The following is a 13,932-nucleotide window of genomic DNA, read 5'->3' as shown; positions in this document are numbered from 1 at the left end:
TCGAGATGAAATCATTCACAAGCGCCTTCTTCCATCCTATGTGCCCACACATACACAACTAACTGACCTTTTCACCAAAGCTCTCGGTGCTAAAAAGTTTGGAGCCATCTTGGTCAAGTTGGGCATTCAAGACTTACATGCTCCAACTTGAGGAGATATTACCGGACAAAATCATTATTAGACTTAATTAGACTTAATTACAGGAATATTAATTAGACTTAATTATAGGAATATAATCACTATTAATGGGTCTATAATTAGTCTTAATTACAGATGTTATGTTAGAAAAAGAATCTGTACGGTTCTGTACGGTTCTAATGCTATGGTTATATATATATGTATCATTGCTATAGATGAAAGACAGATTGAATAAAACAGAAAATATTCTTTCATAACACTTTATACAATATTTCTTACAGATGTTATAATAACTTTCTCTTATCTTAATAATTATTTTTTATTATAATAATTATTGTTTTAATTATGTTATTAACAAAAACCATGATATAAATAGGGTTTCCATTGGTTTATGTTTATATGTTTCACAATGTTTTCTTAGGAGAAAAAAAAAGTGATAAAATAAGATAAATATATATATATATATTTATATATATTCTCTAAGTGCCTCTTGAGTAGTTTGTTGATGAATATAAAGAATATAACTATCTTTTTTGGTGTTGCTTTGTTATGCCTAAAATGTGGCATTGTTTAGAAGAAGATCTAAGAATCATGAAGAAATCAGCACATTGGTTGGTGAGAAATGGTTTATGAATGTCGTCCACCATAGCGTCTCTGTCTCTGCTGAAATGAAGTTAATGCTTCTACAAACTCATCCTTTCCAAAATCTGGCCAAAGTTCTCTGTTAAAGTAGAGTTCAGTGTAGGCTAATTGCCACAACAAAAAGTTACTCACTCTAAGCTCACCACTGGTTCTTATGAGTAGATCAGGGTATGGAAACTCTGTGATGTTGGTTTCCAATTCTTGTTCAATTATGTTTTCATCGATGTCATCCACATAAAGATCACCATCTTTCACTTTTTTGGCTACACTTTTACATGCTTGCACAACATCATATTTTCCACTGTAGCTCAATGCCACAATAAGTTGGAGTTTTGAATTTTGTTTTGTATCCTCTTCTGCACTGCCTATCAATTTCTGCACAGACTCCGGCAACTTTGATGAATCTCCAATCACAGATATTCGAATTCCTTCCCTGCAAACTCAACCACAAACGTTGTCATAAACATTGTTGGAAATCCCACATCGACTAAAGATTAAAACATTTCATATAGTATATAAGTGAGTGCAAACCTTACATTATAAGCCTATTTTACAAAGCTGAGCTAGACTTAAAATCCACTTCTTATATTCGAAATTATCTTAGTGATTGTTTGTTGAGTTTATCAAATCAACTGTTATCGAATCGTTATAAGGCTACCCATAGTATATAGTCTCGATGTGAAGGGGTGTTAGGAGATTTCACATCAATTAGAAATTAGAACATTTTATATTATATAAATGACTACAAACTTTGTGAATAATAGTTTTTTTTTTAATTGAAAGATGTTTGAATTGTGTTTAAGATAGACTTATGCCAACATATTTTCTTGTTAACCATTTTAATTATGGAGGGAATCATTTTGGTATTGAAATAGAATTTTTAAAAAAATTAAGACGATTATGATTGAAAAATCATAAACACTAAACTTAAATAAAATTATCATCTCATTGTATATTTAAATGAAATTATTTATATATTATTGTTTTTTAATTGATATATGTACGTAATATATTTTATTATGATGACAAATGTGTGATCTTTGAATGAAGATGTCATCAAAAGATTATGGTGGTTGTGAGTTTGTAAGATGATGTTTTTGTAAAATACGTCTCTACTTTATGTATGTGTGTGGACCCAAAAAAAACTTAGGAAAAATACAAAATAGAACCCTCCACAACTAAGATAATTTTAAGTTCTATAGTGACACTAGTTAAACCATTCAAGATTTTTTTCCCAACAAAAATATTACAATAATAATAATTTTATTAACTTTTATGATTAGGATATTGAAAAAGAATTAAGAATATATTTTAGATATGAAAATTTCTAAAATATTTAAATATGTTAATTTTTATTTTTTTAATTTCAAAATTGTATAGTTTTTTAAATATTTTTTTAGATATTTTTTTAATAATATTTTTTTCATGTGATGTCAGATGATTGTTGTTATTTGAGAGATCAGCGGAGATGTCAAGTTGCATAGTAATTCCTAACATAAAAATTTTAAAAAAAATACTTTATTTAGATAATATAGTCCAAATATATTAAATTTTAATATTCTTTTCAGAAAAAAAACATTTCAATTATCATCGAATATTAAAAAATATCCTTAAATAATATTAATACAAGAAAAAGCAATTCACCACACACCAACTAAAAACAGCCACTACAAAAATTAAAATTTAAAAAATATGACTGAGATTATAGGAAAACGACTTCATCACAATGGTTGAGAAAATACTTTCTAATTCTTAATTTTTACACAAAATTAAAAATTATATAATTTCAATTAAGCATAGAAAAACAATTCTCCACACATCAACTAAAAACAGCCACTACAAAAATTCAAATTTAAAAAATATGACTGATATTTATAGGAAAACGACTTCATCACAGTGGTTGAGAAAATACTTTCTAATTCTTAATTTTAACATAAAATTTAAAATTATACAATTTTAATTAATCAAATTATTCTAATAATTTTATTAGAGTTTTAATCTCTTTTTTTTTAAATCTCTCACCCAACCCACGTATTTAATTAAAAATATTTTAATTTTTCCATAAAAAAAATATTATACCATTATATTTTATCTTTGAAATATTTATGATTACATTTTATTCCTAAAATATTTATTTACATTTTTTTCATACCATTATATTTATTCTTTTAAGTGATTCTTTAAATACTTTTAAAAACATGATATAATAAAATTAAAAAAATATGACACGATAAGATAAAAAAAATATGGTATGATAGTACTAAAATAACAACATAATAATGTATAATTATATCTAATTTTTGGTAAATTTGTCATTAAAATTATATACAATTCTCAAAAGAATTAATTTTAATTTATTATTTTATGAATTGTGAAAATTATTTAAAAATAAATTTTAACTAAATTATATTTTATTTATATAATTATATTTTTTATTATATATATAACATTTTAAAGTTATAATATTTAATATCTTTAAAATATTTCAATAATTATTTATTTAATTTAATATTGTAATGAATAATATAATTTAAATTCGTGTGATACATAAATTACTGGTAGAAATGCATACAAAATAATATATTAAATAAAAAGCATGATATACATTATCGTGTAAATTAATATTAACAAATTTATTTTATTTAAAAACTGAAAAAAAAATGACAACTTATATCAAATTTAAAACTATTGGAACTCAAGTGTTTTGAAAAAATGCATGATAAAATACACAATTAAAAAGTTAGTTCACACACCAACCAACCATTAAAATTTTCAAATGGTTCAATCTAACATTTTGAATTTCAATCTTAAATGTAAACTGAATTATTTGAATGCCAATCTAAAATATAAATATTTTCCCCTTTTTATTTAAGTATATTTCTATTACCTTCACAATTATATTTGACATTTTAAAATAAATTTCTCCATAAAACTTATAAAAAATAAAATAAAGAAAATTCTCTAGAAACTACAATTAGTTTATAGAGAAACAAAAAAAATATAAAGTAGGTTTTACATATGAATTAATTATAAAGTATAGAAAAATTAATTAAAAATTTATCTAATTTTTCTTCCTCTTAAAAAGTGGGAAAACAATTTAGTTGTTAAGGTAGTAGAGTACCTCTTAAAAGCTTCAATTTCAGAGTTTATGGTTCTCTCAAACAGCCTCAGCAAGAAATCAACCTCCACCTGCACCACCATCACTCACGCTTTAGAAAAACCACATTTTCAAATTCCATAATTTTTATATAAACAATTTATAACTCCTAATATATTTATTTTTAAACTTATCTTATCAAAAATTATATATAATTTAAATGAAACAATATAAAATTTTAAAAATATAATTGTATAAATATCATACTTCTTCTTATACCACTCTTACAACTTTGACTTGGATACAACTTCAAGAATTAGTTGAAGTTGTATAGAATATCAAGAATTGTGAAAATATTATTTTTCTTGTAAATACGATGTTGGATATGAATAGACGTTAAGGACCTTGGGGCGAGCCCAGTTATCCGTGGAGAAGGCGAAAACCGTGAGAACCTTAATCCCCCAACTGCAGCACAGAGTCACCATCCTCCTCAGCGACTGCACCCCCGCCTGGTGCCCCGCCGACGCCGGCAGATTCCTCAACTTCGCCCACCTCCCGTTCCCGTCCATAATCACCGCCACGTGCTTCGGCATCAGCTCCGCCGCCAACTCTTCCGGGATAGGCTCCGGCGATTCTACGGCGACAGTGCGACGTTTAGTGACCGCAAGTCCTCGTGTTTGGGAACGGTGACAAGGAGGATAATAAGAGCGAGAATAGAAAGAAGAAGAAGAAGAAGAAGAAGGCGTGTTGAGCAGTGGAACAGGGCATCTTAAAGAAAACATTGTGTTTGTTTGTGTAGATGGGGTTAGTGAAGTGGGATACGGTTATCCCGGTACCAGAATCGGAACAAGGTTTCGTTTGTTTGTTTTAATGTTTTCAGTTTTTGGCGAGTGTTTTTTATAAGGGGAGGTGGAACGCTGCTGCATATGAATGTGTTGGTGGTGACTTTTAATAGCTTCGGAACAAAACGGTGCCGTTTAACACGATTGGTAAGTGCTGCAGCGAATGAATGGTCCATGTTGGTGATGGGTACTTGTTTTTGTCTCTTGTGCCAATTTCCTTTTCTTTTTAATTCTTTCGTGTAAACAGAATATTCATTTTTTTTATGCTTTAAAATCATTATGTAAGATATTTATTTATACTTTTCACAATGATCACTTGTGTCGGAAAATTGAGTTTAAAATGAAATTCAAATTTATTTTTTTAAAAGATATTTCAAAAAACTAAAACAATAGAATTTGAATTTCACTTAAAAAGAAAGGAAATTACTACAACATATAATAAAATAAAATATGCATAAAAGTGACATAAATAAACCAAATAAACAAACATATTTTTATTATTTAATCAATACAACCACTTTACCGGCTCATTAATCCCTACTTTTTTTTGTACTTTATATATCTCTAAACAGTGAAACGGTCACTTTTTAAATTGTCTTTTAAGAAAATACACAAACTTTTAATAAAGTGATCAAGGTATATTGAATTCAAAAGCTAAAATTATTTTTCTTAAAAGAAAACATGTAAAAATTAAATTAATTATAGTTTATTTTGATTTTAAAATACCATTGTTTAAATCAATTTAAATCAGTTATGTAAACTTATTTTATAACATTGAAGTAATTGAATTCATTAAAAAACATATCTTGTTGCTAATAAAACATGATAGTATAACACCAAATTTTCAAGCCTAGGTATGCCCACTAAATTAATGTTGATTTAAAATTAAATTAAAGCTATTAAATAAAATATTAATTAAGATTGAATGTAGTTGGGTCTATCACCCTTCCTCTGCCCGTGCTAATAACCATAGGTTATAAATAATTTTCTCACCTTTTCACCTAATTTTCTATTAATTTATAAATCTAACAATCATTAAATAAAAAGAAAAAACAGCTCATCTTTATTTATCATAAATATAAATGAAAATAATAAAATAAGAAATTTCAAAATTCTTATTCTAAATAATTGTGATATTTTATTGTTTCAATTTATTCACACCACATGGACCCAAAAACAACTTTGGTTCCTATTTTAATTAGTAATTATTTCATTATAATAGTAATTAATTACCGTCAATCCTAATTCATGGATCAATCATATTATTAAATAAACAAAGTTTAAAAAAACATAACACTACTACTAGAAACATAATATAGAACGTAACATCAAATTCACACATAAGAGTATTTTCACCAATATAAATATTTTCTTAATTTATACTCTTATTTAAATCAAGAGCAATATTAATTTTCCCTATAGTTGCTTTGTCTCTCAAGGCTATGAGACTCTTAAACTACATAAATTTTAGAGAATCAAACCTAATAGATAAAAACACTACAAACCATATGTTGTATAGTAATAAGAACGACTCAAATAGTATATTAAAAATATAACTTTTCAAATTTTACCTTTTCTTAATTCACTAAAAGAATAACTTTTCAAGAACAATATTAATTTTGAGCAAAGAAAAAAAAAATTGAGTTACATACACACTTCACACTAATATGAAACACCCTCAAGTATGAAGACATTTTTTGGATACATATGAAAACAAGTGTAGAAACCTATTACACCACAACATGAGGTCTAAGTGTTACTATTGCTGATGATATCAATTGTTTTGTGACTAAGTATGATGTTACTTGAGTTGTAATTCTCTTAAATAGAAAATTATGTACCTTACTTGTGTAACTATAACTTTTCTCTTAGTGGTAAACATTCAATTCAACAATTAATATCAAAACCAATGTTACAAAGTTCATATTAAATGGGACATTTGTTGGGAGAGTGATGGTTAGAGGTGACATTTGTTGCATGACAAAAGTCAAATAGGTTAATATAAAGTTTGACAAGGAATATAAAGTAGATTATTTTAGAATTTTTTACCTTATAACCTACAAAAGTTATTCTAGTAAAGCTTATATATAACTTATTTAATTTTATTTCATTATTATCCATTATATATATATATATTTACCTATTATTACATATTTTCAATTTTATTAAAATAACTAATTATTACATTATTTTTAATATTTATTAGATTACTTTTTAATTTTTTATGTAGTTCAAATTAAAAATATTTAATATTATAAATTGAAATGATCCATGTTTTATTACATCAAGACATATGAAAATTACACACAATAAAAATTGTAAAAAAAATTAATATAAAATTAGTTTAAAATGATAAATAAATAAAATTAAATTATGAAAATAAATAAAAATTTTATTTGATGACACGACTAGTTTTAGATAAAACACATTATTAAAATAAAAAATAAGCAACTTTTAAAAAATAAATAGAAACATTAAGATTTTTTAATAAGAATTTAATTATTTATAAAAAAATATAAAATTATAATTATAATATATTTTTTGTCTAAAGAAAAATAAAATAATATATATATATATATATATATATATATATATAATTATATAATATACCGGTCGGGTCGAGCGAACCACATCACCTAGTATCGGAGACTACCCAATCCCATGGAGTTAATGCATCAAGGTAAAATAAAAGATATTCGACAAATCAGGTAATGTTATTTTAACAAATGTACACATTAAATACGACTCACAACGAGATAGTTAATTTCAAACACTATAAATAAACATGATTATACAAGAATAATGTATGTTTTTATTAATATATTATCCACTCTCATATATATAAAAAGCAATACACATTTAATATTCTAATTTTACTCTTAATTATATTTTAAAATAAAAAACAAAAAACTATTCAAATATTAAAAGTGACTAATATGTAACTATTTATTATTATTTTTATATAATCACTATTATTAATATATATATAGAGACAAAAGCCTTTTTTCACTAATTTACATATTATTTTTTACTTTTTACACCATTATAAACATAATAATTAATAAAAAGTTTTTTATATTATACATGTTTTATTCAAAATGTTTTGTTTGGAAGAGATGAATTTCAAAGGAAAATATGAGGAAAATAAGGTTTCTTAAATATGAATCTATTTTATTTTTAAGGATATGAATCGAAACAATAATAAGAATAATATTATTAGAACATATTTCACAACTCATAGCGAGATAATTCACTAAAACATTGAGAGATATGTAATTGGACTTATTTACATTCAAGGTCTTGAATGTTAGGAATCCATATTAAAATAAATATTGTGAAAATAAAATAAAAATTTATGAAAGTTTTTTAATTATTATTATTTTTTTAAATGTAATATATTTTTTTTAAAAAATGCAAACATTAAAATAATTACGGACGTGAAACTTGCTGATTTAATTTTACAAGTTTAAATTTTGCAATTATTTTTTAGAAAATAGTGTTCTGCATCAAGTTTTATAATCATAAAATTTTATTGAATCATAATTTTTTTTTATAAATTCATTTTATTAAAATTTAACTTTGAGAGTTGTTTGATCAAATAACAACATACAATATAGCTATAATAACAAACCTCACTAATTAAGCACCATTTACCCTCCTAAAAAGAGATAAAATAAAACTTGATTTTTCGGTTTATATCTTTAAAATATATTAAAATTAATATTTTGGAAGGTGATGCAATTTGTATTTCTTCAAATGTAATATTAATGGATTTAGTTTTAATAAATTTTAAATACATATAATTATTTATTTATTTTTTAATATTAAACATAATTATATATAAATAATAAAATAAAAACACAGATATTGAAGTGAAACAGCGTCTCCTGCAAGTTAAAAGAAAAAAAAATGGAAAAACATATGCTTTTGCGGTACGTGTGCCATCGAAAGCCAGTAAAATAACTGGTTTGTCCGTAACGGAGTCAGACTCCTCAGCATCCTTCGCCGCGCCTTTCTATTTGCAAAGGTTTTTCCTTCTCTAATGGCACCCGTTACTCGAAGAACTGCTTTTCCCAAGGTTCTCATTGAGAGGGATTCTGAATCAGAACAGAGTTCTTCCGAGGAAGAAGAAGAAGAAGAAGAAATACTTGAAGAAGAAGAAAAAATACTTGAAGAAGAAGAAGAAGATGATGATGATGATGGGGTTACGACTGCAAGTGAGAAGACTGAGAATCTTGAAGTGGGTTCGGACGCAAACAGAAAAGGGAAAGCCCCCATCACTATTAGTCTCAAAAAAGTCTGCAAGGTTACTTTTTTTTTTTTTAAAGTTTTTTGTTTGTCATAAAGTTCTGTTTTTTTTTTCTCTGTGTTGGACGCTTTTACTGTAATGGAACTTGTGTGGTGTTGTAGGTGTGTAAGAGGCATGGTCACGAAGCGGGGTTCAAGGGTGCTACGTATATTGATTGCCCCAGGAAGCCTTGCTTTCTGTGTAGAAAGCCTGGTGAGTGTTGGTGTCACTCTTCATTTATCTATTAGGAGGGTTATCTTTGTGACATTTGCTTAATTTTTTTGTTCTCTGGCATGGTTTTACCTTGTTAAGCCATTGATTTTTGGACTAAATATTGTATGCAATTTCAGTTTAAAAGGGTTTTTACACTCATCACATGATTTCTAATGATCATGGTTTTTTATTGGCTCACATTGTCAGAATGACCATGCATAGAATTTAAACTCTTTTGCGTTTTTGAATTGAAGGACACACCACTTTGAATTGCCCACATCGTGTCTCAACTGAGCATGGAGTTGTCCCAGCACCCCGTAAGAAAACGTTTAAACCTTTGGAATACGTATTTGAACGCCAGCTAAGACCATCCCTTCCTTCAGTAAGTTTAACTTTTTTTTTTCTTTAGTTTGCTCTGTGCTGATAATTGAGTTGCTTGTGTATGTTGTTTATTTTGCTGTTTACTTTATTAGTATGATCAGGCAATTCCATACTTGACTTGTGAAGATAATAACCACCATATATGAGTTGGGAACTTTGGCCTATCGAAATGTTAGTCAGTGTTTCAACTTTTAATTACGACATTGAAGTTAAGTTAGTGGCCTTCATCTTCCGAGTTGTATCTGTTATTTTTTTAATTGTTTCTGACATTTTGTAGGAATTTATAATTGTGTTGCTCCTTAACATTCTTACTTAGCCTAATTTTTGCTTCAAGAAAGAGTATAATATATTTTGGTTTTTTAGCCAAATAAATTTCTTGCAAATTATGTAGTAAACTATGTGCTTCAAGTTGCAACAGTTGATAATATTCTATGGACATTTTTGGCATTAAGGCAATCTATGACTTCACAATATTTATGTTTATATGTTAAAGGTTATTATTTATCACACATCCTGGAATTTTTGGGCTCTGATTATGATAATTTTTTCTTTTTTTTTTTCTTTTCTACGTTAGATCAAGCCCAAATATGTGATCCCAGACCAAGTGAATTGTGCTGTCATCAGATATCACAGTAGAAGGATAACATGCTTGGAGTTCCACCCGACAAAGAATAACATTCTGTTATCTGGAGACAAGGTTGTTATAATAAATTACATCAGTTGATATTAATTTTATGGTTGTCTACTACTTTTGTTTTTAGCCACTGATTTGTCTTCCTGCTTTGATACTAAAAGAAAGGGGAACTTGGAGTATGGGATTTTGGAAAGGTATATGAGAAGGTGGTCTATGGGAACATACATTCTTGTTTAATGAACAATATGAGGTAAGTTGTTTTCATGAAACCATGGTCTTCTTGTAATTGTTATTTTACCTTCCTTCAAATCTTTGGATTTATTTTATTGTCTTAGTCTTAGCTTGAAGTGTAAAGATTAGGTTCTAAATAGAAAAATTTGTAGGTTTAATCCAACAAATGATTGTATGGTCTATTCTGCATCCTCAGACGGAACCATTAGTTGTACTGACTTGGAGACAGGCCTATCATCTACTCCAATGAACCTGAACCCTGATGGATGGCTGGTAAAAATTTTCTTAGGTTTTGCTCGTATTTCATAACCTCTCTTTAACTGTGTAAGTACTTGCATATGCCCTTGTGCTTCTTCTGGAGCACTATTTGTGAATTGTATCATTTCCATATTTGGACACTTTACCTGTCATAATGTTCTCTTCTGTTCTGCCATGCCCTACAATTCGAATTGGGTTTCTGTAAGATTGTAAATGTTCTCATGATTGCGGTGTTCCTTTTTTTTTGGGATGGAGATGCTGGGCAGTGGTTGAACTTTCGGCTTTTTAAGTTTTAATGGGAAAGATCTGTAGCAGAATCATATTTTGGCTTTAGCTTATACTCTAAAACTAAAAATTTGTCTTAACATTTGGCAGTAAAATTTACTTGTATAAGCTATTTTTGTTAGGGTTCAAAAACTTGGAAAATGATCTATGGCATGGATATTAACTGTGAGAAAGGTCTTGTTCTGGTTGCTGATAGCTTTGGTTTTCTTTACATGTAAGTAGCTTCTTTTGGTCCCCTCTCCTTGAAATTATTTAGTTTTTATGCTCAATTTGTATATTTAACGAGTACATTAAGATTCTGAAGGTATTAGAGAACATGAGATCTGCAAACATCATGTCCAGATTTGTTCATTATAAATAGTTTTAATTTCGTGGGAGACAATAACATGAGAACTTTTATAATTGGGTTTTCTTGGGTTAAGGATGAAAATTGTAGCCCTCTAATTCTCATAGCAAGGCTTTTTCATTCGTGAAACAAATGAACTGAGTTTGCATAACATCCTGTGGCATTTGTAGGGTTGACATGCGCTCCAACCACAGGAATGGTAATGCAATTTTGATCCACAAAAAGGGAACAAAAGTTGTCGGTATCCATTGCAATCCAATTCAACCAGACATCCTTTTGACTTGTGGAAATGATCATTTTGTGAGTTTTTCAGCTTTGTTCATGTATTGAATTTGTTTTGTTCAATTGATATTTGAACTTACATTGCTTGCTGGGCATGCTAACTGCTGAAATGTGAATGGTTTCTATATTTTAGGCTCGTATATGGGACCTGCGATATATAGAAGCTGGATCATCCCTTTATGACCTCAAGCATAAGCGTGTAGTTAACTCTGCATATTTCTCTCCATTATCTGGAACCAAAATTCTCACTACATCACAAGACAACCGTCTTCGTATATGGGATTCTATCTTTGGTAATATGAACTCTCCTAGCCGAGAAATTGTACATAGCCATGATTTCAATCGGCATTTGACACCCTTTAAAGCTGAATGGGACCCAAAGGTGATTTTATTTCATTCTTCCAGTTGTTTATGATGTTATGTTTCCTTTCTGTTCTCTGCCTTATAGAAACAGTATGGTTTATATAATTGCAGGATCCATCAGAGTCCCTTGCTGTTGTTGGTCGTTATATAAGTGAAAATTATAATGGAGCTGCCCTCCATCCCATTGATTTTATAGATACAAGTACAGGGAAATTGGTAGCTGAAGTGATTGACCCAAACATCACAACGATCAGTCCAGTGAATAAGCTTCATCCACGTGAAGATATTCTGGCAACTGGGAGTTCCAGGTTTGGCTTCTCTTTTTAATGCTAAAGTATTGGATAATAAAAATGATGGAAGACTTAGTGAAGTGATGAATTCTTTTGACGATAGACCGATAGTGAATTTGATTGGTTGATGAGATTTTACTCATCTGAGGATGAAATTCTAACCTTTTAGCATTCTTTATGATTTTCAAAAGCAGAAATTGTAATTTACAAGTTTTCTTTAACTAGCTCTATTAGATTCATTGTTTTCCTCCATAGTGTATTGTCATTAAAGATGATGCACATGCATTGTATTAAACTGTGACATAGTTTGCACTCAACCAAGGTTAGATATATGAGCATCATTTTGAAAACTGTCCAATGTTTTTACTATCAATTTTTTGCTTTGACAACCCATTGATCTGTTAGATTCAGACATGACTTCTTCAATGATGGATGTAAAAAGCAAACAGTACCTAGGTGTGCTGTCATAATGGTTACTTGGTTTGGTTCTTGGACTTACCTGGCATAACTTTTTCAGATCTCTGTTCATTTGGAAGCCCAAAGAGAAGTCAGAGCTTGTTGAGGAGAAGGATGAAAAAATTGTGGTATGTGGAAGGGCTGAGAAGAAACGTGGTAAGAAAAATGGCGATAGTGATGATGAATCTGATGATATCATGTCCAGCAAGTCCAAGAAGTTCAAGTCCACAAAGAGTGAGCGGAAGAAATTGTCTAGGACTAAAGGATAAACACTGAATTATAAAGTCAGCCCTTGCAGTGTGTTTTGAGTTTTTGCTCAGTTTTTTTGAAGTTTTTCCAATCAACTGCTAACCCTGTATGGTGCCAAACTCATCCCCTCTTGCTTTGTCTCCTTTTGAAATTGGATGGGTGATGTTTTCACATTCTTGGCTTGCTCCTCTAGGTGTAAGATTTTATGTTTTTCTGGAAGTGGTAATTTTGTATCAGATACAAGCCTTATTCCACCAATCTGGCTTTAGTAGTTCCTAGTGCTAGTGCTAGTGTATCATATTAGAAGACAATGCACTATAGTATTGTAGGATATAGTTATAGGTTTTGGTGGATTATACCTTTTTTGCTTATGTGTATGGTATAGTCTCTTCATGTTTATCTCCATGCTTGTCTTTCTATGAATGCTTCAGGGCAAAGGGTGCAAGCTTATTTCAAGGGTAGAGCTTCATAAATTCACATATTTATAATATTTAGTTAGGGAAATGAAAAAAGAAGTTTCATGTTTATAATATTGGAGTGCACAATTCCCCTTATATGACCTACCTAGGTTTTTCTTGGGTCATTAGAAGCCCAATTAACTCCAATATTTAATATTTGATTTTTCAAAATAATTATATTTATTAAACTTTTCTTTAATTTTTTTTATAAATTTTATTAATAAATAATATTTTTAAAAACAATTTATTTTCAGTTTTAAACTAATTGTTTAAAAAAATTATTTTTAAATTATATTTAAGAACAATTTTAATACTACACTAAAAGTAAGTTACTAACCTTTGTTAATTCAATTAAAATAAATTAATTATACTAATGAACTTCGATTTAATTAAACTAAATTACCTGACTTCTTTTCCTTTTTCATCACTATTACTACACATCAATACCTAATTTCTCACTAAGCTAATTAAACAAAACA

The 13,932-nt window shown here is 28.3% G+C and overlaps 2 protein-coding genes across 2 annotated transcripts; one reads left to right on the top strand and one right to left on the bottom strand.

Annotated features, from left to right (window-relative positions):
* Positions 1–636: 636 nt before the first annotated feature.
* On the bottom strand, positions 637–4,801 carry LOC137823517 (dehydrodolichyl diphosphate synthase 2). The gene is made up of 3 exons (XM_068628692.1): positions 4,282–4,801; positions 3,902–3,969; positions 637–1,213 (listed from the first exon to the last, which is right to left on the bottom strand). The coding sequence occupies exons 1-3, from the start codon at positions 4,657–4,659 to the stop codon at positions 766–768; spliced, it is 894 nt and encodes a 297-aa protein (XP_068484793.1). The 5' UTR covers positions 4,660–4,801; the 3' UTR covers positions 637–765.
* Positions 4,802–8,588: 3,787 nt separating this feature from the next.
* LOC137823516 (protein DAMAGED DNA-BINDING 2) lies at positions 8,589–13,398 on the top strand. The gene is made up of 11 exons (XM_068628691.1): positions 8,589–9,025; positions 9,130–9,220; positions 9,475–9,602; positions 10,176–10,298; positions 10,397–10,485; positions 10,619–10,739; positions 11,132–11,223; positions 11,526–11,655; positions 11,771–12,019; positions 12,112–12,308; positions 12,808–13,398. Exons 1-11 carry the CDS (start codon positions 8,762–8,764, stop codon positions 13,013–13,015), a joined length of 1,692 nt encoding a protein of 563 aa, XP_068484792.1. The 5' UTR covers positions 8,589–8,761; the 3' UTR covers positions 13,016–13,398.
* Positions 13,399–13,932: the final 534 nt, after the last annotated feature.

This window comes from Phaseolus vulgaris, chromosome 8 (assembly GCF_000499845.2).
Source record: "Phaseolus vulgaris cultivar G19833 chromosome 8, P. vulgaris v2.0, whole genome shotgun sequence".
In the NCBI taxonomy this organism is placed as follows: Eukaryota; Viridiplantae; Streptophyta; class Magnoliopsida; order Fabales; family Fabaceae; genus Phaseolus; species Phaseolus vulgaris.
The sequence above is the reverse complement of the archived record's forward strand: the minus strand, read 5'-3'. Positions and strand labels throughout refer to the sequence as shown.

Bases quoted from the DNA above. Each gene is read 5' to 3' on its own strand.
- LOC137823516 (XM_068628691.1), top strand. From the start codon at position 8,762: ATGGCACCCGTTACTCGAAGAACTGCTTTTCCCAAGGTTCTCATTGAG. The intron at 11,224-11,525 runs GTAAGTAGCTTC...TGGCATTTGTAG, and splicing joins AGCTTTGGTTTTCTTTACAT to GGTTGACATGCGCTCCAACC. The intron at 12,309-12,807 runs GTTTGGCTTCTC...TAACTTTTTCAG, and splicing joins CTGGCAACTGGGAGTTCCAG to ATCTCTGTTCATTTGGAAGC.
- LOC137823517 (XM_068628692.1), bottom strand. From the start codon at position 4,659: ATGTTTTCTTTAAGATGCCCTGTTCCACTGCTCAACACGCCTTCTTCT. The intron at 3,970-4,281 runs GTCCTTAACGTC...ATGGTGGTGCAG, and splicing joins ATAACTGGGCTCGCCCCAAG to GTGGAGGTTGATTTCTTGCT. The intron at 1,214-3,901 runs GTACTCTACTAC...TTGAGTTTGCAG, and splicing joins GAAATTGAAGCTTTTAAGAG to GGAAGGAATTCGAATATCTG.